Consider the following 27,120-nt stretch of genomic DNA (forward strand, 5'->3'; position numbering starts at 1 on the left):
TACGGAGAGTGTGGAGCTAGAGAAACAGCAAATTCCATCAGTGGTTACGTAACTCTTAAAAATGTAACTACCGCCTCTGAAAAATACAATTCCAATTCCAATATAGCAAAAGTGTACTTCTAAGGACTTGACCTCATGCCATTAATGTCCTCCGACCCGTGATATTTCGATTTTGTTAATTATACTTAGTTTTTATCACACAGATATTACAATTTGTGGATCATTTTGTGCTTAATTTTGAGCAGAAAATACTGGTTCAAACAATTTGCTTTTATGTACATCAAAACAGGAGCTAACAGTTACGTTAGGTTAAATTTCATAATTGAGTGTCCAAGTTCAGCTGGAACTGCTTTACTCGGTCATTTTATCTGTGCGGTTTCAAAAAAGGAAGTTGCTCCCAGCAACCGCGCAACAAACATTTTGTAGGTGCCACTCCGGCACATAAACACCAAGCTGACAATTGCTGCTGACGGATTAATTCTTCCTCCTCATAATTTACCCGGCAACATGGGTATGGTTTTGGCTTTTCTATTGCTTTTCAAAAATTGCTATAAACTATTTAACCAGGAAACGATGATAGTTCTGTTAGCCTGGTTGTTGATTCTTAAAAAACTAAAAAGTTCATTTTTTGTAACATAATTTATAAATTTGGCAAAATTTTTATTTTAACTACTTACTCAGTCCTGATTCCATTATTTCGCATAATACAGACAACAAGGGAAGCGCAATATTTAACCAAAAATATGTTTATTTTCATAGCCATGATCTTTTTTATGGCGGGGGAATGGTGCGCTCCCCTTGTAAATTTCGCAAAAAAATCCATGAATCACTTAATTGTTGGCCTGTAAAGCTACACTTTAATTGATTTAAATTCTTATTTTGCATCAAGTTGAAATTCAAACAAAGAAAAAAATTGACAGATGCAATTGTTGCCTGGAAATTAACAAAAGATGGGTGTAGGTTGGCACTGGCTGGAAGTGGGCTCGTACATAACGATCACCTCGTTTTTGGTGCTAACTGCCGTGGTCACCATCGGTAAGTCAGAATCCCAGTTGACCCCTCAGCAGAAAATCTGAACAATTTCATTTTTAAGGTTTCCACCACGTGCCCTCGCTGTCCAAGTGGCTGCCCGAGTCATGGTAAACACGCAGTGGAATATTTCCACCAGACACGCATCTCATTGAGTAATCAGCTCGAAAATTAACATGCTGGAACTTTCCTAAATGGCCGAGTGGATTTTTCCACGTGTGATAATGCTTTATTTGACTGCTGCACGGCCAATCTAAATATAAGCCCAACCGAGTGCTTTGTTTGCTTTCAAACGTTTGTTTGTTTGATTGCCAATGTCACGCGTATATTAATAAATAATTAGCTAGAGCTGATCCACGTGTGGCCTCTTTCAATATTTGAAGCTTTTCGAGATTACACAGACAACAATAGATGTTGATCGTTGGTTCTATATATACTAAATAAATTATGTCCCAACAATAATCTCATCAGAGTTTTAGAGCGAGATTTATTGACCAAATTTTGATGAACCCTGTTTCAGCGTGCTAATCATCTTGGGTTTGGCCATCGGCCAATTCCTGAAGTAAGTAGAAAACTGATTCAAGCGCATTAGAAATTATTCTCATTTGTTCGTCGCGTTGCATGATTTACGCTGGCTGTAAAGTGAGGGTGACGTGCCGGGCGAAAATTTTATTGTTTTGTTTCTCACGCGATTCATTGAACTCTTTTCATGTGTCAGCTGTAAGTTGCGCGCGCGGCTGTCGCAGCAGATTATTACAATTTATGGTCGCGACAAATAGACTGCTTTTGGACAATTGTACACGTCGCAATCTTGTCGCGTAAACAATGACTCCACACGGTTTGATGCCGTTATCACAAAGTCAATTTTAAGCATCTTTGACTGCAGGTCATTTGATTACAAAAGGACGGCACCCGGTAATTCGTGCATGTCAGAAGCAAACAGGTGTGCTGTTTTCACACACGGAAATCTAAATATACATTTAAGACTTCAATTTCAATGAATGTGGCTAATCTGTGTTGAAAACGGTTAACATGGGCTAAAATGAAGTACTTATATATATTGCTTGTTTGCCAAAGAAACAGATCCTGTTATTAATAGTTCACTAGGTCCACGCCTCCGTAATTAAAAAGTTAAATTTTAAGAAATTTCAAACTACCTTAATAACATGAAAAGTAGTCAGATTTCAATAAACTTTGCATTTTTGGAATCCGCCCAGCGAGGGGCAAATCGAATGATGTGTCATTTTCATAATTTTGCAAACAGAAGAGTGCTTTTGAAGATTTTTAACTATTTTATAAGGTTTTCATAAAAGTATTTTGGTATTTCAAAACTGTATTTTGCTTTTAAAATTGCGAGTCAATTTTTGAAATGGCTTTTCCAGGAAATTGGGACAAGGAATATTTTAAAAATAGCAAATTCCAACAGTCAGAGATTTTTGTTAAACCCGCTGAATCAGAAAAAAAAACTAATTCAAAGAGCACATTTTTTTATCTCCATATTTTCCAACCTTTTTTTCAAATCAGATTGCTTGACGCTCTGCCTAACGATCCAATTGCAAATCCGGAGCAAATGGTCACAAATGACAGCACAAACTGCACCGCAGAGACGGCAGAGAAATACCCTTTCCTGGCCTTCACCCCGAGACTCTTCTTCTACGTCCTGCTTCCTCCGTGAGTATTTCCGATGCAAAAGTGACTTCAATAAAAAAGAAATCTCATTTCATTTCAGCGTGATTCTAGAGTCGTCATACACGTTATACGACTCGGACTTTGCATCCAACATCGGAACAATCATGTTGTACGCAGTTGTGGTAAACTCACTCTTTCTCAAAATGAGAAAAACTGTTGAACTTTATGATATGATAGCGCTTTGAATATTTATCGATAGATTACAATATATTAAAAAAATGCTTGAATAATGGAGAAAATTTTTAGCTCCCTTTAGTGACTAAAATCTAGAATTCTCATGAATCGTTGCGTTTTCAGGGAACCGTGATCAACACTTTTGCCATAGGTAATTGAAGTAAAATTTGTTGTAACACAATTGCCGATTTCCTTCTTTTGCTAACAAAAAGGTCCGGCTTTGTACGCTCTGTACCATATGGGAGCGATGGGAGACGGCGCCCTGCTCGTGAATCACAACAGCTCGTACACCCTGACCATGCTGGACGCGCTTATTTTCTCGGCCCTCATCTCCGCGGTCGACCCTGTCGCGGTGCTCGCCATTTTTAATGAGACCCACATCGACAGAATCCTCTACTTTTTGGTTTTTGGAGAGTCGCTGTTCAATGGTAAGAAATCCTGATCTTTTCCGTGAAATGTCGAAATTAATTAAAATTGCACCAAACTTAAGTTGAAAATTTAAAAACCAATTTGAGCATTATCAAAGTCTCATGAGTAGAAGAAAAATGAATATAATTCCAGGAGTTTTGGACGGTTTTTAGGTCAATTTAAGTTAATTAGGAGCGTTTTAAATGGATTTCAAAAGAAGTAAAAGCAAAACTATTTATTTGTCTTCAGTTAACCACAAAATTTATTTTCCACCCTTCATCATAATTTCTCGATTAAAATTCATTCGTCAGCAGGTTTTTTATTAATTGCTGTGAATTTACTTTGGTAGACGCCGTAACAGTGGGCATATACCACACCCTGCTGGAATTCGCGGAGTCGGCTGAGCCGGTGGGGGCTGGGAAAGTGTGCCTGGGGCTGTTGAACCTGGTGGCCATCGGGGTGGTCGGTCTTCTCATTGGCATTGTTTTTGGTCTCGTGGCCGCGCTCTTGACCAAGACCACCAAGCACGTGCGAGGTTTGTCTTCGCCCACTTTAAAGACCATCTTTCAACATTAGTCCGACAGAAAAGAAATTGTAAAGTCATTTTTTCTCTCTCCGACAGTGTTCGAGCCGCTTTTGATCCTAGGCATCGCCTATATGTCCTACATGACTGCTGAGCTCTTCGCATTTTCCGGAATCATCAGGTTAAGTGTCTCTTAAGTTGCTTTGACAAGGAGAAATAAAATTTGTGTTTGCAGTATTATCGGATGTGGCCTCGTCCAGTCTCATTACGCAATGCGAAACGTCTCTCGAAAGTCTAAAACTACGGTTAAATACTTCGTCAAAATGTCCAGGTAATGATTAATAAGCAATTTTTGGAGGGAACAAGTCGAACTAGTAATTTGCACTTCTGGGGAAGTTTGTTGAATTACTCAAACAGTTGAGAGACGAGTGATTCGGCTGCCTGATCTAATTCGACCTTTAGGAATCGATTGGCATTATCAATAATAAAATTGTAGTTTTATTTTTATAAATGTTGTAACAAAATGCCTGGATTGTGGGACTTCAATTGATATTAAAACGAAATTTTTTGTTGCAACTTATTTTTACAATTTGTAATTTTTCCAGTGCAATCAGTGAGGCGATAATTTTCCTCTTCCTGGGCTTGGCATTTTTTATGGAAAGACACGAGCTCCACGCCGGATTTATAGCGTGGACCTTGGTTTTGTGCTTAGTCTGCCGATTCATTTGTAAGGAATTAACTAGATCCTCATCTAACGCACTCGTAAAACCGAACCCACACAGCCGTTCTGCTGCTAACCGATCTGGTGAACTCGCGCCGAGTCCGCAGAATTTCTTTCTTCGAACAGTTCATAATGGCTTACGGCGGGTTGCGAGGCGCCGTTTGCTTCTCGCTCAGCCACATGCTACTCCCGGACGTAGTCAAACCGAGGGAACTCTTTCTCACCACCACCCTGGCAGTTATCATTTTCACCGTCTTCGTTCAGGTGAAAATTTTGTGGCCTTTTTAAGTGTCCAAATGTTTATGGTATTTTATTCCAGGGCATCACTCTCAAGCCCCTGATGAATCTTTTGAATATTAAAAGGGCCGACGACAGCAAAGACAAGCCCTTGATTGTCGATCTCAGTGAAAACGTATAATAATTTATGTTCAAATTTTGTTATTATTTCAACTGGTTGGTAATTAGGTAGCGACCTTGATGCTCGCCGGGATGGAGCAAGTTATTGGAATCACGGGCCACTTTTCTGTTTTTGTGAGTGTAATTTTTTCAATTTTGCGTGATTTTTTTGTTTTTAATTTCAAGAAAATCCTGGATTAAGAGTGATCTGTTCTCAAAGTTAAAAATAAATTCCTTTCGATTGTGAGAATAACGCACGATTTAACTCTTAGGAACCAAAATTAATTGATATTTTAATTTTTTGCCAATTTTTCGCAGTCAAAGTTGCTGCAGTGGGACGATAAATACTTGAAAAAGGTCTTCCTAATTTCGGAATACGAGCCGGACGTGCTCCGCGCGTTCAAAAGACACGCTCGGTATGTAAAATATCACGTTTCACACTCAAATATGAAAAATGAACTCACCTCCCGCAGCCAGCTGCCCATAACTCCGGTCGACGTGTTGCGACCTGGTGCCGGGCTCGGTGAGGAGAGCGTCCAGCAAGGCAGGCAGATCAAAACGATGCTGCACAATTTCAGGGTAATTAATATTTGGAAAAGGTAATATTTTAATTTACCTGCAATGTGGGAATCGGTTTCAGCCAATGTCTTTCATGCGGCACCACGTGGAAGACGACACTTGCGAGTTGGAGAAACTTGACGAGCCGGCAGTTTGCTTTAGAAGACAATCGCAGATCTTCAATGCCAGACAGATTCACGGCGCGTGGCGGCGGCAAACTACTAGAGGTGAGTGGCTATCGTCCAAAAGTTAACTAACCCGTCGGGCTAAACCTTCTTCTTAACCGAAAAAAATTGGCATTGTGCGAAATAAAGCGACGGTATCGGTTCAATTTTACCATTTTTTTGAACATGCTGGGGGTGTCTCCTTAAGTCAGATGAGACCATCAGAACATGCAAGTAATCGAACCCTGGCGTCAGGGTAGCTCTCGAGCGTTCGATATCATTCAGTTTGAACTTGAGGCCACATTAACGATGCCTGACGAGCTCTGTATTGGTTCGACTTGCAAGATCTGCACATTAGTGGAACGGCCAAGTCAAGAGCATTCCGAATTTGTCAAATTTGACCATTTGAAAGGTATCAGTTTCTGTGTGCCATGGTTTCTTCCAAAAAGTTGCAAGAATTCTGAAAGCTCTTGACTTGGCCTTTCCAATGCTGTGCAGATATTGCAAATCGAACCAATACATATAGAGCTATCATAGGCGTCGTCATAGTGAACTAAAAAATATTCCCCATCTTATCTTGAAAAAGTTTCCCTATTTTTTCTATAGAATTTTTCTATAGGCATGTCATACAAAGTCAACATTGTATCTCTTTACTCAGAAAAAAATGTAAAGATGTCGCTTTTATGATATGAACAAAATTTATAGCATACTCAAATGAAAAATTAAAAAAATGCAAACATAAACATAATGTATGCAATTTCTTGCTGTAATTTGTATTATGTTCTTAATTGTATGACTTGGCAAGAATAAACTAGAAGTAATAAATAAAAAAATTATAGTTTTTGACCATCTAATTACTAATTAGCATCTGTTGGCACAAAGTTAGATGTTCTAGCTTCATTAGAAATCGAGATGATCTCAATTTTGTAAGCTTCAAGAGGCCGATTTTCCAGGAAAACGGGCTAATTTTTTTCGTAAAACTTGGTTATTTCAGCATCTCTACAGCACCTTAACAAATACAATTAAAAATCAAAGTGGTGCTCAACAAATAGTTAAAAATTGTAGACGTAATTAAAATCTCTCGTTGAAACAACTCGTTTAGATATGACGTGTCATGATCAACTTTCCAGTTGCTATTTTCAATCTCTTTGGCAGCCCAATTTCTGTTTTTAAGGTTAACAAATATTTGTTACAGAAAATATGCTGAATCTGGACGAAGCGTGAAGGAGGTGTGAAGAGAATTAAGCAGAGTAGGTTTCGAAATCACAATAGGCGTTTTATTACTATAATCAATAATAAATTATGATAATAAGCTCTTGTAGATGTTTGGTGGAGATTGAAGCTTTTTCAAAGCCTATCAATATTTTTTCACAAAAGATCACCCTTAACCTTGTAACCAAAATGTAATTTTCCTCTCTTCTCTTGTGAGATTTATTCGATATAAAAGTAATATTAATAAAAACCTTATTATTACTTAAAAAAGCATCGTGAAAACAAGGAATAAAAAATTACATGTGAAAAGAAAAATCAACAATCACATTGTGGGATGCAATGCGTGATAAAAATCTTTTTCCAACGAGCAAATCGGGTTTTGAGATTTAGGTTGGAGCGCTCGATCAAAATAGCACACACGTCAGGTCACCAAATTTAGCAAAAAGGTTCGTTCAAAGGCCTCGTCTGTAAAGTTTGTTTGTGTGGAAATCAACGCTTTGGCACAGTACATAAGAGAAAAGGATTTCGTGACTGCCCAGCTCCAAATAATGCCAAACGTGACCAGCAACATATCTCTCTCTTTCTCTCTCGAACAACAAAAACTCAACAAGCGGGCAATGATACAATTTGGCATCAAACAGCTCAAGAGCTCAGTCATCTTGAAGCAGGTTTTCCGCTAAGAAAACGTGCCCAAATCCTTAAAAACATTCATTCTCACATAAGCCGATTTCCTGATTTAAAAAATGGCCATTCGCGTGGATCACCAGTGTCACGAGCTCTGACAGTGGCGCCATCTGTCCGGGACACTTTTCGGACTTGGGGGGGGGGGGGAATCTGATAGACTCAACCGATCAGACGACTACGAGCTAGGAAATTAGCCTAACATTCACATCGAAGATTCGTTTTTATTAAGCGGCGGATATTAAGTAATGAATTATCACTATGGGGGAGAGAATACAGAGAATTACAGAGTCGCGCGCGCGTGTACAAAGTGTTACAAAAGTTGGCCACATTTACGGGTTATCTTCTTATTTGCTACAGCACTGTCCACAAACACCGTTATTCGATTTGCTACCATAGTAAGTATTATCTGCTCTCTTTCAAGTCTTGGGTCAAGCCTTTGCGTTGTTTATGTTTGCGACGTCAACACTTTGTCAGTTTCCCGAGGCCGTAAGGCACGACTGGACCTGCACAGTTTCGCTCTCCGCCGACGCGGACTTTTTTTTGCAATTTCTGCTTACTTTGTGGCACTATCATCAGTGGTCTCCTCTCAAGAGCTCCATTAACAGGTTGAAACTTGACGACCCTTCTCCATCCTTGTTCTTTAAGCTCAGCATTTCTTTTCCAATCTGAAACAGCATTTTGATACATTGTTTTGGTGGAAATCTCATTTCGTGGGATGTCCCGATGCCGAAGGCGGTGTTAACTGACGGTATTACAACCAAAGGGGGAAATACGATGAAATTACGTCAAGAATTGAGTTTGTCGTGGGGAAAACACGTGAAACCGTACCAATAACGCTCAGTTCTGATCAATTCAACTCTCGCCCGGGGGGCAGAGGGTGGTCTAACCCCAACCTTTATCTCGAAAAGCCAAAATGGATTATTTTCAAGCCTAGCATATTTCGTTTAAATCCAAGGACCAATGCCCACAGCGTGTCAACAATGTTTATTGCGAACCAAAAAATAAATTAGTTTCAAAGATGTTGGGACTGACCTGACATGCTCTTTGCAGTTCGGGGATTCGGAGAAGCAGCTCGCCAAACTTGGAGGGAAGGTCTGGGTACCTTTGCAAGGTGTAATGCTGAAGGGCTTCCAATACTTTCTCCTGAGAAGCTCGCACCTTTTCAGGCTCTTTCAGGTCAGACGTGTCTGAAGTGAGAAAACAAAATTAGCAAGAAATAGATGACAACGAGGGAGTACGTACCCGACGTAAGCAAAACGATAACCTTCATGGCGACGTATTCGTACTTGTCCAGTCTGAGACGGCGCAAGTGCTCAGTGAAGTTGAGCATGCGTTCGATGCAGGGCCCCAGGCCTAGCGCGCGGGCCTTCTCCAGCGACAGGGATTTGCCCAGCGACACTCGGATCTCTCCAGGAGACGACATTGAGCGGAAGCAGCAGGAAAACAGCAGCAGCTCGCACCAGGCGTTGATCAGCAGAGCTATTTGGTCATCAATCTGACAAAACAAGTGTTTAGAAGATTTTCTTAATGTGCACAATTTAAAAAAGTCAAACTCTTTCAAACGGATAAAATTTGTAAGGACGCTACAGTTTTTAAAATTTAATTGAAATTGTTTTACAAGATAGGTCTATTTTAAAATAAAAAACAGAAATTTAATAAAATTTAATGAAATAAATTTCTATGCTTTTGGTTCAAAATATTTCTTTTTTCAAATGAACAATACCCTTTATGATAATTAAATTAAAACTAAGACGGTATCTAAAAAAAGCACTTACAGATATGTATTTAAATAGAGGCAGACTCTTGCACCACTTGACGATCTTGTACAGTCGGTGGTCGGCGATCGAGCAGAGGTTTTGTATGAAATCTGTGCTGCCATTCGAGGCGGCGGCGGCCTGCAGCAGAAATTGTTTTTTAAGTCTGCTATCACCAAAGGTAGATAAATATAGATGTACCTGAATAAAGTCTTGGTTTGTTGATGAGCTTGAGTCGTCGCCAGCAGATGCCAGCAATGCTGCCTCAGCTGCCGTTCTCGCCCTCCTTGAAGAAGGGCCTCCACCTTGTTCATGGTGCCACAGATGTTCAACATCCATGATTTCCTGAATTGTAAAAGAATTGAAAATATGCTTTAGTATAAGAACAAATATGCCAAAACATATAACGTAAAAATGGAAATCTTTCTAACGTAAAAAGTATTTTAAAAAATCTCAATTTTTCTATTTTTTGACAAATTTTTAACTTTTGAGATGTAAACATGAACTAACCAGTCGAAAAGGTTTATATTTATAATTTTTCTAGATACAAAGATAAATAATTATTTGGGATATTGAAAAAATTAATTTTAAATCCAATTTTGGATCAATTTAGGCTGATTTTTGGTACATAGCGGTACATAGATTTCCCTTAACGAGACAAATCGATTGATGGGTCATTTTTGACATGCCAAAAGGCAACTTGATATTTTTGTTAAGGTCATTCAGAGCCTAATTTTTTTTCTTATTTGCAATTGATATTTTTAATTTACGACGGTAATTGGTATAAACTCACTTGTAACAACTGTGGCACGCTGACGCCGTTGCTGCTGGCGTTACGATGCGACATTCCTGCCTCGGAAGCCATGTTTTCCATTTTAACTCTGGTCTGCTCCCTCTGCGACGGCATCTGTGCTGCCTGAAATGCCTGCAAAAATGCATTTTAATTAGCAAACTCTGTCAGGGGAGGGCCAAAATTTATTTTGTCTACTTGAGAGTGGTGAGCGGAAGTGGAGGGTGCGAGGCTCGGGGAAGGCAGCTTCTCAGGCGAGTGCTGCTGCTCCAAGCTTGAGCTGCCGGGTGGGATGAGAGTTGTGGGCAACGTGTACGAGCACTGGTACGTGCTTCGCCCCCCACGCGTCCTGTCCTCGCGGATCGCTAAGATTAAAAAAAATATAAATTGCAGTGATAACTCAAGACTTTTTAAAAAATAGTTAAAATATCCTTCGCACAGCAAATACAAATTTATTCGTTGAACAAACATTCAATTATGCGTGCACGATTTTTCGCATTGACGATTCCTTGAAAGAATTCTACTAAGTCAAAAGGAACAGAAAATAAATTGGCATACCTTCAAGCTTCATGCCTGCCTTGAGGCACTTGTCGAAGCGACATGCGGGACATTTCTTCCTGGTGGCGATGGTGACGGGGCACGCTGAGCCGCGTAGACAGACGTAGTTCTTGCGATTCTGCACGGTCCTCTTGAAGAAGCCCTTGCAGCTCTCGCAGGAAAAGATGCCGTAGTGGAAGCCGGAGATCTTGTCTCCGCAGATCGGACACGGCGAGTTGATCAGCTGCTGCCTAGAGATACCGGCGCCGGACGAAAGGCTTGGCTGATCGTCCACGTCGTCCCGCAGGTATTGTCCTGATAATTTTATGTGTTAAAATTGTTTCTTAAAATTATTTGAACAAACTAAATGAAACCATATTTTCCAGAAACATGACTGACGTGATTGTAGAGAATTGGAGATGCAAAAAAGGAGAAAGACTTAAATTATATTTTTCAACATAATATAGGTTTGCAATCAATTATTTCACCACCGATTTAAATGGTTTTACAATTTTAAACTATTTGGAAATTGCAAAAAATTATTTTCAATTTAAAGAAATAAAAATATTTCCAATATATATTTTTGAAAAATTTTAATTATAAAACAGAAGTTTTAATTTTAAAGTTGGTAAATTTTGCAAAAAATAACTCCCTTATTTTTATTTTTAATCTATTCCAATATATATATTTTTTAAATATTTAAAGTTAACTATTTTAACGATTAAAAAAAATGAAATAAGGGTTTGGGATACCTTCGTGATGGACGGGGTCGTGCAGGTAGGCGTGCTTCTCGTCGTCGGACCTGGCGTAGACGACGACACCTGGGGAAGCGTGCGGCGGCAGGGCATAGTCCCTGGAGAGAGAGGTGTGCGCGAGCAGGTGCAGTGGATGTCGCGCCTGTACGGGGCTGTGCGACGGCGAGGAAAACTGCGCCGGCGACGAGTAGCACGAGCCGGTGGAGTGCTGCGAGTACTGCGACGCGTCCGAGCTGGTGCGCGACAGCGACGGCGTAGCGTGCCGCGTCGAGTACGGGCTGCTGAAGCCCGAAGAGCTGAGCGGGTGCCGTGACGCCACCGGCGACTGCGTCGGGCTGTAGTAGGCCGAGTGGATCGCAGAATCGGGGCTCGGGGTTGGCGGGTGCTGCTGCTGCTGCGACTTGCTGAGCAGCATGTGCCGCTGCGTCAGCGGACTCTGCGACGGCGTGTACGGCAGCCCCGGCGGCAGCGTCGACCCTTTCAATACTGATTCGTCGCGCTGCTCGCCGCACCCGCTCACCAGGTTCATACCTTTCTCGCTCATCTGCGCATAGATAAAAGTCTAATTAAAATTATTAACTCTCTTTTCAGTTACATAGGAAATTGGAAAATTAAGTAAATGGATTTTAAATTTGATCTATTTTAAAACTTAAAATTCAAATAACCTAATTCCAAATTTATTTGCAACGAAATTTAAGGATATGTTTTTAATATTTTGAAATTTCCAATATGGCACTATTCAAATACTTCGAATATGTTAAAAAATGAAAGCCCTTAAATGTTTGAGGCCGCCACCGTATTCTTCCAATTATAAGGCACTTTTTTCTGTTGCGATTTAAGACTCAATCCTGCTGCTGTGCATTCAAGACTTAGAAATGATTTCATTTTATGTGCTGAAAACAAAAATCAGACCTGCCAATCACCTTAGAAACGTCAGCAAAGATTTTTCTTATTTGAAAAGAATTGTATTACACATTTCTACAGCAATTGGCTGAATCGATTTTTGCTTCCAGCATACCATATTATATGAAATCATTTTAAGAGCAGAATGCCTAACAGTAGGATTGAGTCTAAAATTGCAGCGGAATTACCATTAAATCAGAAGTAATCTATTGGCGGCTGCAAACATTAAGATTTTAACGCAACTGGCGAATTAAATCTGGCAAAAATTCAATTTTATCTGTAAAGGAATTTATGGTATAATTTTAAATATTTTAATAGAGGAACATTATATCTATATATGGAATGATGAATTTTCAATGATTTTGTGGCCTGTAGAAATAATTCAATGACATATGTGCGAAGAAAATAATAGTAAAAAATATAATTGAGCACTGGAATTATTTATAACTGCTTGAATTATTTTATGTATCAGTTTTCAAATGCTTCATTCCATCTATAGAATTCATATATTTAATAACCATCTTAAAAAATATTTCAATCTCCCCGGAAAAAATCGCCTCCAAATTGTTTTTTAAAAAAATTCCTTTAGGACTTATAAAAAAAGCCAAAAGATTCAATGTAATATCAGTTTTTTGTGTTATCCTATATAATTTTTTCGTTTTAAGAACATAAAATTCAAAACTAGGCAGTTTCACAATCAAAGAAGAATCATCTTGTATAGACAGAGAAATGGAAAGAGCCGAGGTAATTACAGGAGGCGGTTTGATGTCGAGGAGAACTGGCATGGGCGGCGAGCAGCGCGTGGGCGACGCTCCACCACATTGTACTCCTTCCATCGAAGCCTCTTCTTCATACTCCTGCTGCTGTTGCTGCTGCTGCAATTTGTAAGGAGAATACTGATCAGTTTATTTTTTTTTCTCGCATCAGATTGGACTCGTTCCAAGCTGCTGCCTCGCTCGTCCGTCTCAAATATTTTTCAAGTTTCATTTTCACTTGGCGCACTCGTGAGGTAATAAAAATCAAATCGATTGCTCGCTTGCTCACTCGCTTGCTCACTTGGGATTAACATATTATTTGAACGAACAGGATGCGCGGCCAAGAATGCGACCGGCGCAATTATCAGCGAGAGCAACAGGTAGCGGCCGCGGCTGCGGCGAAAACGCGTCTTTTTCAAAAGTTGCCGTTCAGGAAATGCCTTACGCGTTGCTAATGCTCGAGCAAAAAATGGAAAACCGCTCCGTACTCGCATCAGTGAAAGACAATTCGAATTAAATTGACTCGACAAGTCGATTTCCACAGCTTTCGGAGGTTTAAATTTATTGGAAATTTAATCAAACCAAAAAATAAATAAAATGAAGATTCTAGCGATTTGCAGTTTTTATTTTGCAACTAATTTAATATTTATGTGAGTAAAAATACTACTTTTTTCAAATGACCCAACGGTCGATTTTTTTGGACTAAATTTATTAAAAACTTTGAAATCATTTCTCATTTTCATTTTCAGTTCCGTAAATCGCTTAACTCATCAAATCGAAAAATTACCACGAATTTATCAAGATCACAACAAACCTTCTTGTCTTCCCACTCCTCCTTACCTGATTTTTATTTAATAATAAAAAAACAAACCCATAAAATATTTCCTTTCGAAAGCAGCTCAAAAATTGATTTTAAAATTTAATCTTAATCAAAAAATGTTACGTGACGAAATCAAGCGAGTGAGATTGATCTGTTGGAAGAATGTCGTCGCCAGGAAGGAAATTCCTGGGCGGTGTGTGTCTTAAGCGGCGAAGGAGTGCCCTAGGCGTGAAAGTGGACCTGGGTACTGCCGCACAATTGTTTCTCTCTCTTGAGTACTCTGCGGAATTGTTTTCTCACCTGCAGGGAATTGGCCTGCGCGGCGGCGACAATGGCACCTCGACCGGCGACAATCGCCTCGTCCAGCCGGCTCATCTCCGAGTCGGACAGCTCGCCCTCCCAGGACATTGGACGCTCAGCGTCACGACTGTCCTCGTCTACGGCGGACGACTGCGACGTCAGCCCGCTGCTCGACGACACGCGCTTCTTCTTTTTCAGACGCATGTTCACACCGGCTGTGAATTCAAAGGGCACGAATATATTTGCTGCGAACTCCAGCAGACAGAGCCACCGCGACATGACGTTTTTTTATCAAATATTTGAATTAAAATTTAAAAATGTATAATATTTTAACAAATGGGTGTTTCCACAAGAGATTTGATATCGTCTGCAATTTTTCAAGGGCGCTCAGGAACGAGATTTTTGGTCACATCAGGGTGTATCCTGAGAACCCTGATTGCTTCCCAAGGGAAATTTTGAACATTTTCGGAGCACTCTACCTGGCTTTTAATTTAATGTAGTTTATTTGATTCAATTAATTACACCAACCAACCAACCAATTAATTAATTTTTTCCTTAATTCGAAATGATTAATTATTCTATTTTTCAAATTTTAAATTTACATCAAAACCAAGACAGGGCTAATAAAAGATGTCTCAAGTCGTAAAAGGGATTTATAAAAAAATAATACGAAACTCACCAGCGGAAATTCTGCTCACTTCGGAGTCCGAGAGCGACCCCTCGTCCTCTTGGCCCTGTGGCGGGCCGTTGAAAAGGTTTAGGGCTTGGGTTTGGCAGTTCTCATTGTTCCTGTGGCCACCTGTTGAACACGTTCATTATTGCTACGATCTTGATACCTTTCACATGAATCAAGATTTTACAGTTTGCAAGACAGGCTAATTGCTTTGAACGCCGATAAGAGAGTAAACAGCGCGTTTAGCGGCATTCCCAGAAAGGTGACACTGCATTTATTTGCCGATGACCTTGACAGGTAAAAGCGTTTGTGAGCAATAAAGCCGCATTTGAACGAATTAAATTCGATAATTTGGGTTGCGGCTTTGATGGTTGGGAAACATTTAATAACTGATTTTCTGCCTTTAATTGATTTTGAAATTCCACAAGAAGTTACAAACACTGCAAAATAAATACATATTTTCCAGACAGGCCAAACAAAAAATAATTAATGTCTTGCTATATTGGCCAAAATTTTTAAGGGAAAAACAGTCAGAAGTATTTCTCCCTAGACCCTTAAGCTGGTCAGGAGAGGTTGAGACGAGTCGAGCAGTGAATAATTTGTGCAATTCTGATGGTTAGAACCCGAAACTTCGAGTTAACAACCTTTGCAAAACACGAAAAAGTAAAATAATCATGTTTTTTGAGTTTCGAATGGAGATCCGTGGAAATAATACCACTCTGAAATTTTCACACAAGTTCACTAACGTCATGGGACAACTTAGAATCACATTATTTATTCCAAAATCCTAAGCTTAGCTTTTTCCAAATTTTTAATGAAAAGCAACCTTTGACTTTGATCTAAAACATCAAACTTGGTGTCAGTTTGATCGGGCTCGGCGAGAGGAATTCAAAGCACACCTTATTTTGAAATTGCACCTCGGTTGATGAGATACTAAGGTTCCAACGTTTTCCAAAACTGTCCCATACAACCCATAAAAATGAATACATTTCGCAGAAAAATCTTTAAGACGCAAACCTACTAGAAACTACTGTTTGCATGTGTAAATTACGTTAAGTTTTCTAAAACTCATGTCAATTTTGTCCTCCAAACCATAACATAACATAAATTTTGTTGATTCATTTTTTAAAGTTTTATTTCATTTAGTTGGATAAAAAAAGCACAATTTACCTTCTTCTGGGATAGTGTTGAGGTTATGCTCCTCCTTGATCCTGTCGATGATAACCCCGTTGGCCTTGGGGTACTGCCAGTGCTTGTGGGGCATGGTGAGGGGGGCTGGTGGCTGGACGCCGGTGGCCTCGTCATTCATTGCATCGCCACCGGTATCATCTGGGCGCGGACCCTGGTGTAGCGGCACGCGTGCTTCGCCGCATTACACCTCCCCTGGGGGGCAAGCCTCCACCTGGTCAGCAGCCGTTTCCAACCTGCTGAGCCCTCTGCATCCCCCTGCCTCCCGAGTTTCGGCCGCAGCTGCCTTGCTTGCCTCCGGAGACGGACACTACGGACGGCAGCTCCAAGCACCAAACACCATCTGAAACAACATCCATTCTCACTTTTAGATGATTTACAAGATGATCGTCACTAATTGGGTGTTTTTATACGGTGAAGTTGGTACCGTCGGCAATTTTTCACACTCTATTTGAGCACCATTTTGACTTTTTAGTAACTATGTTTATGTGGTGCTATGGAGGCGTCGAAATAACCTCGCTTGATGGCAAAACGAGAGGCCATTTTGCCGGAAAATCAGAATTAAATCTGGGAAAACCTGTCAACCTCATCAACCTGCCTCATATAGCTTTCAACATTAAGATTATCTCGAGTTCTAACATCAAATTTTGTGCCGAAAGATGCCTGTTTAAAAAGTTCAACAACTTCATATTTGCAAAACCTTTTTTGTTTTTCATTTTTTCTAATATTATTAAATATTTTAATTTGTTAAGAAAGCTGTAAACTGGTCCAATGCGTAAATCATGATATTTAAGAATTCAAAATTCAAATCAAACAACTCGTCTCATCGAGGAGAGTCTGCAAACCAAATGTCATCATCATTAGATAAAAATTTGGAGAGCCACATTAAGTTGTGAGAAATTGCAACCCTATAGCTGCGTTCTCCACTGGCTGTAGCGTAAAACGATCAGAAAAAAGAAACGAGTCAGTTGGAAACTTTTCATCAAATCGAAGCACATTGAGAAAGACAAGTCTGAGGTGTGTCCCGCATTCCCCGACCATTATTTATTTTACCAAAGGAGCTAAGCGCGCAAGTGAAAATAAGCAGAGCACCGCCGCCGTCGCTGCACGATTATTGTTGTTTTGTTGTGGCCAAGGTCGGACGTGAGCAGGACTGAATCTCTTTTCCTTTTCCTCTTACTTTTCAGGCTGAAGGCTTTTCAACACAAAACCAATCAAGGCGAGATGAAATTATGCGTGTGCGAGAGAATCTGCTCGACACCAAGTCACGGCGAGATTCATTCATGACGCAACCCAGCCAAGGTAATCATTACAATCGAGCTGTAAATTAAACAGCAGCAGTGCTTGATTTATTTTCTTTATTTCTGGATCAAAAGAGAAATGCACTATGCAAATTGTGCAGTGAAGACGATTTGATGCAACTGCCGTTTGACTCTAAAAATTGAGTCACAGAGAAGGGGATAGCAGATGTTAACAGGCCAACAATTAAGAGCATTTGCATTGTTGGCTCTGGCAAGTGGTCAATTGAATCTGTTGGTAACTGGCATTAACCATCTTAAAAATATACAAAAATCAAATCAAGAACTAACAGCTTGAATTCAAATTTTGTCAAATTTTCTCGAAAAATTAAACAGCGTTCCAATGATTTTTCAATTCATTTCGACTACTCATCTCGTCGTGATATATATAACAGTGTGCGAATTATGGGGTAAATTTACAGGCTGATTTAAAAAATGGAGACAGTGCTCGGCTTGATTAGGAGCCGATTTTCTCAGAAATTTCAACAAACTTAGTTTAGGAAAAGCTCTTTTCCAAATTTTATGGAAAATATCGAAAAAAGCAAAATTTTCAGAATTTTTCCGTTCATATCCACTTGAATTTTCTGATTTGATTCAAATTTGGCGTTTATTTCCTTTATTATAGCCCTTTGCCACGAATTTTGTGAAACAAATTTTTTTCTCAGACTTTTCACCTGCGATTTCGGGGAAAAAACTAGTTAATCACCCGCGTTGCCATAGCTACTCTCATCATATGAAATAAAATGACTCGCTAAACGAGCAGGACTGCGCCGAAAAAGGCCACTCGATGAGTTTTGTCCGTTTTTAGCCGTTTTACTTATTCGCTCTCGCCACGAGGAGAATCGTTTTGCGATGTCTCACGCAGATAAATAAAACAAAAAATGCTTTTGGCAATGAGCAATGAGTCACTCACTCTCAGTTGGCTAGCACCGTGCATAAATTTGCGGCCGCGGATTTCTGCCACACTCGGATTGAGAGGCGCTAATCGAATAAGAAAAGTGCTCATCTTGCGTATTGTGTCATTATAAAGGTCAAGTGACAAGTGCAGGTCAAAGTCGATGCACGCACAACAGGCCTTTTCGCACACATTCGAACGAGTTAAACCACCGTGTTGTTGCTGCTGCTGCAACGGTGTCTTTTGTAATGCGGAATTGGAAAAGCAGGGAGAGAAAACCTTGGGAGTATTTAAAGGCGCACCATATTAGACTTTCGGATTGCTGGTCAGCAGCATCCTAGGAAATTCTCTTTGACGAAGATTGATAGTTTGAGAAAAGTTTAATTAATTAATAAAAATGCTGTCTACTCTTGAATGTGGGTCTAGGTCGGTGCAAAAATTGCAAAAATTGTGAAATTTAAATATATTATTTGTAAGGGACAACGAACAATATTTTTTATATGAAAAGTGGTTAATTACATTTTTCATTTGCATGGAATTAAGAAGTTTCTACAAATCAAATAAACCAAAACTAGTAGGACTCAAATATTTGCCTAGTTGCTCGAAAAATTAAACGGGTTTTCCAATTACTTTCTGCTTAATTTCAATTCCTCTCGTCAATGGTGTGCGAATCAGGAGCTAAATTTCCTTTCCTGCAAAATATATCTAGATTAACAATAAGGAGCCACTTGATTGGCATGAAAACTTTGTCGCCGATTTTCTCAGAAATTTAAACCTGGAAATTTTTATTTTAAATATTCCAGAGTATCTCATTTAAAGGTAAAAATAATTTTCCAGATTTTTCATTACAAATCCACTTTAAAGAGTTCACAGCCATTTTTGGCGATTCGATTGCACCGAACATGAGCGGCACACGCGGTGCAATAAAACTAATGAGCAACACCTGACAACGAGAGGGCGCAGTGTCACGCGAAGTGCCGTTTCGGGAAGCGGCGCAAAACAAAAGCCAAGGTTCTTATTTTGCACGGGGCGGCGCACGTGCGGGGGTGGTTGGTTGGCAGCCGTTCCGTGCAGCGCGTTGCTGCACCTGCGAAATCGCCAACGAACTCGCAAGTGCAGCTAGGCAGAGCGCGCGCGAGCGCAGTAAAATGCGGATGTTCGCCAAGTTTAAGGTTACCTGCCGGCAGACAAGACTTGGGCCGCTGGTGACTCAAGGTCACGCCGTAAAGGTCATGACGTCACGCCACCTTCTTCTGCCACCGCCACCGCCGCCGCTGCTTCCACGCTTTTTCGCCGCAGCTCTATTCTCATCTAGCACCGAAATCGGACGCGATTTTTTGAAAAAAAAAAAAAGAAACGAACGCCTTGATTTGAACAACCTGAATTCGTTCCATAAACAAATTCTAAGAAAATAAATATACTTTTGTCACTGCAACAAGGAAAACACGTGGTGCGACCGCACCTAACATATATTTTGTTGCATCAAACGTGTACACCACCAGTCAATTTATATCAAGCATTGCTTTCGAGTTAAGAAAAGGTCAACTCTTTGGGGAAATCGATTTAAAAATCCAAGTTTTGTTCAATCTCGATTATATAATGATTATGATAATATAGATTCTTCTTTACGAGACAAATCGATTGGTGTGGGTCAATTTTGAATTTCTGAGATGACGAAAAATTTATATATATCAAGGTCACTTTGGGACAATAAAGCGTTTTAAAAATTAAAAATTCCATTTTAAATATTTATTAATTTGAAAAATGATTAAATTTGCTATATTTTTCGTATCTAAATTTTTCAATCATGCAAATATTTTAGAGAAAAATGTTAAATGAAATAATTAGTTAAATAAAAAAATAAAATTTTTCATATCCATGTCAGATGTTGAAATATTCCTTAACTGTTATATAATTACTACAAGCAGTTTTTAAGTATGCGTTTAGCATTTCAGTGAGAAAAAAAATATCGCAAAATTAAAAAAATGAGAAAGAGTCAAAAATGCAAAAGAAAATATATCGATTGATTCGTCTCGTCAAGGAGAGTCTGCTCTGCATACCATAATTATGTCACAATGATTGGGCATTGCGAGCATTTAAAAAAAGAAAATAATTCCATGCTCTGGATTTATGGATTCGACTTAAGGATGGAAATAAATTCCAGCCGTCAGATGTTGCATAATATTTGGATGTTTCCTTACTGAATTTTTGTGAAGAATGTGCGCGTCTCTCTCTATTTTTCTGTTATTTATTCGATCTACGCTGCTATCTCAGGAGAAATTTTTAGTGCCTGCAGCGAGTGTGCGGTTTTGGCGTGTGTGCTTTCCTGGATTCTGAGAACCTGAGCTCGAGATTGTTCTCCGGAGGATGCGGTGTGTGTCTTTGAAATTGACGGAGCAATAACACGATGCCGCATGCACATCGAAAGGAGAACTGACGAGTGTAGCTTTCAAGGACACTTCTTCACACGGACAAATGTGGAGGAAAGTGCCGAAATTGAAAATATATTTCATTTGAAACTTCAGAGAGAAAAGATAACAGCTAACAGTAAAAGACAGTTAAAGAGTTGAATGAATAAAAAAGCAGTTATTATTTTTTCAGAAAGTGTTTAAAATACAGTATAAAAGCCAGTCCCGAAGAATGGAATAATTATGAATGAGCAAAACCGATTATCGACTATTTTTTTCTTGACCGCTGATGTTTTCACCATCCAATAAGTACAAATCCTGACTTTTTTAGGAATTTGATACACTTTTATTAATTATTAACGATTTAATCAAAAATTAGTTTTTACCTGAAAATTAAAATTGAAACGTTATATTTTACGATTTCCCGAGCTTTGGGACTCGCTTTCTACAAACTGACTATAAACCAAACATTCACCTCAAAATTAATTATTTTGTGCTTCAATACACGCCAAAATAATTAATTATCTTATTGTTAGTACATCCCGATCGGTGCGATTGCTCATTTAGAGGAAAATCTGCGTCAACATGCTGGTTGTTGGTGAAAAATGCGAGGCATGAGTCACTCAAGAGGAGAGTTTAATTATTATTAATCAACGCGGGCCGTCGCTCTCGCGGTTTTCATCGGGCAATTATTTATCTACGCGGTCACTATCCGCCGCACACACGGCTTTGCCAGATAGAATAAATATCTGAGCTGTGGAGTCTTCGAGTCTAACGCGGCGGCGGCAACGGTGATGAGGAATTCACCTCAATTATAAAATAATACAGCCATTCACAGCCGACCTTTGCGTGTTCCATCTCTCTCGCTCGCTCACTCGGCGCGTCGGGCGTGTTGTGCACACATGTTGCAGACCCAAGCCGAAAAAGGTGCCCGACTGAACTGAGTTGAGTTAACTCTTTCTTCCCAGGATTTCATCAGCGGCAATTAAAAAAATTTTCCTCGTCAATTTGCGTTTTTATCCTATTAATTTAGACTTCCTGAAATTTAGGAAAATTATGACAAAGAACGGAGATGATGGTGGTGTTTTGGTACTGAACATGATTATTTGGCGAGAGTGTACAGTTTACTTAAACTAGAAATGTCTGGATTCAAACAAACACGAGCAATTAGAGGAGCAGGAAGATGCAAATTAGTACTCTACAGTTTAGTGTACCTGAATTTTAGGTGTTATTTTTACAGCTGTTCCCTATACATGGGGCCTTCCGAATTTTAAATGCCGAAAATGTAAACTATCGATAGTTTATTTGAGTTATTCCATATTCTGCTGTTTGATTAAGCTTTTTGACGCACTTTGAAATAATATTATTTTTCGTTGTTTCCGCAAAACCAGAAATATGGTTGAAAATCTTGGTAAAAACATCAAATTTTACGATTTCCCCCGCTTTGAAATACGTGCCACGCCTCTCCACATTTTAATATTCCGTCATAATGTGCGCAATTTCAAAATTTTCCAGAGTTACGTCCTCTTCCAGTTCACAGAAAATCCGATGGACGTGCTTTTCAACATAAAAATTGCATCGTTTTCAAAATATTCAGTCATTTTTCCTACCATGTACTTGTGGGATTCAATTATTTATTTGGATAAGAAATTCAAATGCCAAAAATGTCTAATATTGGTTTAAATTTGAATCGAATGACTACGTTTACTGCTGTTTGAAAAGCCTTTGTTTTTTGGCTCTACGACTACGACCACAGGGTCTAAATTTTGATTAAGCCAAAAAATAGTAAAATCCAATTTCAGAGTGCAACACTCGAGTACGTGCAATGAGTGAAAAAGGCAGCTGGCGGGCTCGGTGGGCACGCAAGCTGCGGCGGCGGCGGCGTCGGGAAAGAGCGCTGGCAAAAAGCAAGCGCCCAAGTCTCGTTCGTTCGTTCGTTCGCTCGCTCTCTCAGGTGGATTCCTTAATTATTTTTTGCCCGGCCGACCTTGAGAAAAATGAATTTTCTTTGCTTCCCCGCCAGCCGTCCCTCTCCGTCTTGCGAGAGAGAGAAAGAGGAGAGAGAGGAAAAAATGGCTCGAGAAAGCAACAACTCCGTCTGCCTGCTCTGAACGGTTCGTTTGTTCACTCGCAGGTGACAAGAGAGAGAAAGATGCTCTCAGACACTTCCTCGAATGCATTTCCACCTTTGCACGTTTAAAAGTGTAACTGCTTCATTGGCCTCCGCCGCAGCCGCCGAAAGGGTTTCTCTGCTCGGCCAGTCACGCTTCTTCTCAAACTTGATTTCCAATTGCAACGCACTTGATCTCGCCTTTGAGTTTCATGTTGCGCTAGCCGCTACTGCTCACGCTGTACGCCGACATAATTTAAAAACGAGCGATATTTTCCTCATTACGCCAGACGCGGCAACAAGTAATACAGCGCAGATTGAATTCTTGAATTGACACCCCAACAGCGTCGAGTAGTGCCTCTCACAAAGGTTTACAATGCAGAGCGATTTTTCGATAGCCGCCAAAGAAAATTTTCACGTGGAAACATCTGTGATGAGGGACAAATAAATCGCGTTAAAAGGCCTGGGAAAATAGCCAGGAACTGGAACAAGAACCATACCGTCTTGGTAGCGGAAAAATGCGCATTTCTCAACAACCAAACGCGAATTTCCTTGTTGCAAGAAAAGGACAAAAATCAATTCGATAATGGAAATTTGGGTGTTTGTTGATCGATGCGCAATTTCACCGCTACAAAGACGATAGGGTTTGGTGAGCATCCGGAATTTAGAGGCCAAAATAACTGAAGTCATTTATAAATGATCCAATTGTGGAAAAAAATCACCAGATGAGATCCAAAATTCGTATCTCAGCTCAGTTTAGGAAATTTAATCTCAAAAGCCAAAAGCCAATAAAGATAATAATAATTAGTCTCAATTTGAGATAAAAAAAAATCGGATCTCTTAGTGCAATATGATATGATTTTTCAAATAATTCTCATCGAATTTTCCTTGTGTTGAATGAAAAGAGTTAACGCACTGTTGGAAAAGGTCAACAACTAATCTATTTAAAGCGTAGACGTCTGCTTTCTCGAGGCGCAAAATGGCTAACCACGCGAGAAATTTGATATGACAATGTCACCAAGGTCGAAGTGATGAGATATAGTAAGGCGTGGGAATTTTTCGAGCTTCTGCTACAAAACATTTTGCTACACACACTCGACCGCGATTGTGTGCAAATTTGCTGCGAATCGCCCGCTGTGTGTGTGTGTCAGTGTATATACCGCATGCTTGTTTACGTTCCAGGCATTTGTCCGCCTCAGCAATATTGCTACAATTTATATTATCCAGGAAGTTGGTGCAAAGGGCTCATTGCCAAATTGAATTATTAATTGCAGCTTAATTCCAAGAATGTTTTCCTCTGGCGTTGGTTGAAACAGTGAAATTTGTTTCATTTTTTAATTTTTATTTTAGAACATTACGATGGCTATGTATTTTACACACGCGAGTTAAATTATGGCTTATTTAAAGCCGTTGGAAGATTTTTTGCAAACCTGTCTAATAACCGGCTTGAAGATCGCTTCAGATTCAATTATTGCTACTTCTCAATTGCAAAAGAAGTCTTATTTGCCAAATTTGATGATTTCACACAGCTTTACAAGGAACAAAAAAGGTGAAAGGTTGATAGTTTAGAATCTGAAATTATTACTCCATTGAAGGTAATAACTTCCAATCAAATTTAGCCAAATTTAAACGCCTCAAATTGCTTGTTATTTTTTAAAAAGTCTTTCGTGTCCTGAAACGGGAGAGCCCTCTGACAGGCCCCGCTAATAACTTGCAAATGGATCAGACTTGATATTCTTTATATTTTTTTGAATATTTTCTTGAATCGAATTTATTCGTCTTTGCCGAGCAAATTCAGCGTAGAGTATACGAAAGTGGCGAAATTCAAATGGCAGGTATATCTTTGTGTTGCTAATTTAAAGGATTGCGCGCGGCGATCGGTCGGTCGGCGTGAATGGCGGATGCTTTTTCAGAGTGAGCTGCCTCAAAGTTTAAACAGAGTCGGTTCGTTTCGTTCGTAGACTGGCTGTACATAAAATGAAGCGAGCTAAGCCCGCTAGCGACTGGTTCTCTCCAAGGTCGGTGGCTGCAGTTAAGGCAGCGGCTTACGGCCACTGAACCCTGAGCAATCGCTTTGTTGCCTTCGCAGGTACGCTCTCGACTCTCGAGCGGCCGGCGAAGAAAGAAAGAAACTCACTCGCGCAGCCGAGCAGACTCATGACATGACTAACAACCGACCGACCGACCAACCGAGCCAGCCAGAGAACCAACCGAACCAACGAACGAACGGCCTTTCGCCGCCGCAACAATTATTTGTTTACTATTCGCTAATTCCGACCTTCCATCGTTCTAACACCCTAATAAAATAATTTGTTAAAATCAAGTTCGAAGAAAGAACAGTCTCCGGAAAGATTGGATTTTTAAAAATGAGAAAAATAAGTAACAATTAAAATATAGATTTTGATATTTTCTGTAAAACCCACTCAAAGGGCTACCAAGTTTCAGATTCTTATCTGTTCTGATGGTCTTGTCTAACCTCAGAGGACACCCCAAGCATGATATGAGGGTAAAATACAACAAATCGAGCAATTTTGATTTCCGCATTGTTCACCTGAATTAAAAATACAACTGTTTTTCGATCTTAGACCCTCTCTACTTAAAAAACTTCGAGTTTAACCATCCTGAAAATTTCTAGGAATGTTACACAGACTTTGGCAAACATTTAAGTACCTTAAGAAAAAAATTGCGAACATGAAAGATTCGTAAATTACTTAAATTTGGAAAATTAAAGAACTGGTTCAAATTTTTAAATTGTAGGTTCAATACGGAGTCTATGGACATCATTAGGCACAAAGTTTTAAGTTCTAGCTTCATTAGAACTCAAGAATATTCTCATTTTAGTAAATAATGCTGTTCCTCCAAAATTTCCCCCGGTTTTTCGGAAAACGGCATTAAATTAATCCTTCGAAAAAGGTTCTTTCGACAACCTAACATTTTAGCACCCTAACATCTTAACTAACAAAAAAATGGGGCTCAACAAAAAAGTTCCAACCAAATCTCTTGTGGAAACACCCCAAATTGTTTGGAACATCCTATTGTTTGCAGTATTTTCTAAATCCTTGATATTTTAGATTACCCATATGTAATTTTTCTTAAATAACTGTTAAATATTATATTTAAAAAAAAACCCCGGTTAAAACTGCAGGGAGCAGTGTCACAATGTGGCGGAACCATTCATTTTTCGACCTTGAGAAATCCGTCAAAATACTGCAGAACTTTAAATCCTATCTCGTCTATGCACCAAAATAAATAAAAAGCTAAAGAATTTAAATTGAAGCGAAATAATTTTTTTCAAAGTACGAATTTTTGCGGAACCCAAGCCTTAACTAGAATAGGAATTTAGGAGAGTGGTGCGGCCGCGTCCACAGCACCGATGCAGAATCGGCACTCGGATCGACCTTGGGCCTCAGAGGGCCCATGGTGGGCCCCGGCGGCCCTCGGCTCGCAATGTAAATAAATAGAGTGGCGAGTGTGTGCACGTTCAAGGACGTTGGAGAGTGCACGCGACGGAGGCGGTCCGCGGGCCCCGTCAAGGGGTCTGCGGGGGCCGCGACGGGGGCCGGGGTGCGTCCTACCTGGCGCTCGGCGACACTCGGCGGCCCTGCGAGTCCCTCAGGGGCGTCCACGAGTCATGCTGGCCGGGCAAAACACGCACGGAGACCCACCTTGCACGCTTTCTTTCCTCCACTGATTAGAATGGACCCAAGGTAAAGAAATAACACAAAAAACATGGCACGCCTCTCTGACCTGGCTTGAGTACAGGCCCGCTAGGTGGCACCACTCGGCGCCACCAAATCCGCAACTCCCAGCGCCGCACTCCCGCAGAGTCAAACGCGCTAAACACTTCTTTCTTCGCTTCACACACGCGTGTTTGATTGAGATTTGCCAAAACCTTAAAATTTGTTTTTTGTTAATTGTTATCAGCAATTAAAATTCAATTTTATTACTTTTGATGCAGAATCCCGCGATTGAAGTGTCACGAAAACTGATTTGAATTTTTAATGTTTTATTATATAATAATTAATAAAGCTGATAGATTTAAAACCTGACGCAGACCTGAAGCAGTTAAAAACCATACAAAATTGCTATGAAAGATCATTTCAAAGTAGTTTTGAGGACATAAATATATTCTTATTTGGAAAGAGCTTTTTTCCATCTCTCCCATACCTGGTAATTGGAAACCATAATTTTTCCATTTTAATGAGCCCTAGACAAAATAAATTTATTTTTTAGACGAGTATTAGAAATTTTTAACGAAATATTGCTCCTCTTCTTATAGTCCTAATGAAATAAAGAAAACTTGGATAATTACGGATAAAACGATAAAAATGAAAGTTTCTCTGAAAAGTCCTAATTTTGAAATTGTGCCGAAAACG

The 27,120-nt window shown here is 39.8% G+C and overlaps 2 protein-coding genes across 6 annotated transcripts; one reads left to right on the forward strand and one right to left on the reverse strand.

The window, feature by feature from the left end:
- Positions 1 to 371: 371 nt before the first annotated feature.
- On the forward strand, positions 372 to 6,977 carry LOC135944550 (sodium/hydrogen exchanger 1-like). Of its 3 annotated transcripts, XM_065491576.1 has the most exons (19): positions 372 to 511; positions 961 to 1,035; positions 1,094 to 1,139; positions 1,550 to 1,591; positions 2,554 to 2,700; positions 2,759 to 2,840; positions 3,016 to 3,043; positions 3,105 to 3,320; positions 3,650 to 3,835; positions 3,923 to 4,004; positions 4,059 to 4,154; positions 4,429 to 4,550; positions 4,606 to 4,808; positions 4,864 to 4,956; positions 5,010 to 5,075; positions 5,259 to 5,356; positions 5,414 to 5,519; positions 5,581 to 5,725; positions 6,858 to 6,977. In XM_065491576.1, the coding sequence occupies exons 1-19, from the start codon at positions 508 to 510 to the stop codon at positions 6,884 to 6,886; spliced, it is 1,866 nt and encodes a 621-aa protein (XP_065347648.1). In that variant the 5' UTR covers positions 372 to 507; the 3' UTR covers positions 6,887 to 6,977. The 3 variants fall into 3 exon arrangements, with proteins under 3 accessions (XP_065347648.1, XP_065347649.1, XP_065347650.1); XM_065491577.1 differs by lacking the exon at positions 6,858 to 6,977 and having other exon boundaries at positions 5,581 to 5,751; XM_065491578.1 differs by lacking the exons at positions 372 to 511; positions 1,550 to 1,591 and having other exon boundaries at positions 988 to 1,035.
- Positions 6,918 to 26,465, reverse strand: Hr39 (Nuclear hormone receptor FTZ-F1 beta). Of its 3 annotated transcripts, none has more exons than XM_065491574.1 (14): positions 26,320 to 26,465; positions 16,016 to 16,376; positions 14,852 to 14,971; positions 14,173 to 14,387; positions 13,050 to 13,172; positions 11,392 to 11,938; positions 10,661 to 10,954; positions 10,301 to 10,467; positions 10,106 to 10,237; positions 9,514 to 9,657; positions 9,334 to 9,453; positions 8,801 to 9,053; positions 8,591 to 8,745; positions 6,918 to 8,223 (listed from the first exon to the last, which is right to left on the reverse strand). In XM_065491574.1, exons 2-14 carry the CDS (start codon positions 16,152 to 16,154, stop codon positions 8,131 to 8,133), a joined length of 2,502 nt encoding a protein of 833 aa, XP_065347646.1. In that variant the 5' UTR covers positions 16,155 to 16,376; positions 26,320 to 26,465; the 3' UTR covers positions 6,918 to 8,130. The 3 variants fall into 3 exon arrangements, with proteins under 3 accessions (XP_065347646.1, XP_065347645.1, XP_065347647.1); XM_065491573.1 differs by having other exon boundaries at positions 11,392 to 11,956; XM_065491575.1 differs by lacking the exon at positions 14,852 to 14,971 and having other exon boundaries at positions 11,392 to 11,956.
- Between the last annotated feature and the right edge of the window lie 655 nt (positions 26,466 to 27,120).

Source organism: Cloeon dipterum, chromosome 4 (genome assembly GCF_949628265.1).
Source record: "Cloeon dipterum chromosome 4, ieCloDipt1.1, whole genome shotgun sequence".
In the NCBI taxonomy this organism is placed as follows: domain Eukaryota; kingdom Metazoa; phylum Arthropoda; class Insecta; order Ephemeroptera; family Baetidae; genus Cloeon; species Cloeon dipterum.

Excerpts from the sequence above, each read along its gene's own strand:
- LOC135944550 (XM_065491576.1), top strand. Across the intron at positions 2,701-2,758 it reads TTCTACGTCCTGCTTCCTCC|CGTGATTCTAGAGTCGTCAT; the intron begins GTGAGTATTTCC and ends ATTTCATTTCAG. Across the intron at positions 5,357-5,413 it reads GCGTTCAAAAGACACGCTCG|CCAGCTGCCCATAACTCCGG; the intron begins GTATGTAAAATA and ends CACCTCCCGCAG.
- Hr39 (XM_065491573.1), bottom strand. The coding sequence starts at position 16,154 with ATGAATGACGAGGCCACCGGCGTCCAGCCACCAGCCCCCCTCACCATG. Across the intron at positions 13,173-14,172 it reads CGCAGGCCAATTCCCTGCAG|CAGCAGCAACAGCAGCAGGA; the intron begins GTGAGAAAACAA and ends TACAAATTGCAG. Across the intron at positions 10,238-10,300 it reads CTTCCGCTCACCACTCTCAA|GCATTTCAGGCAGCACAGAT; the intron begins GTAGACAAAATA and ends GCATTTTTGCAG.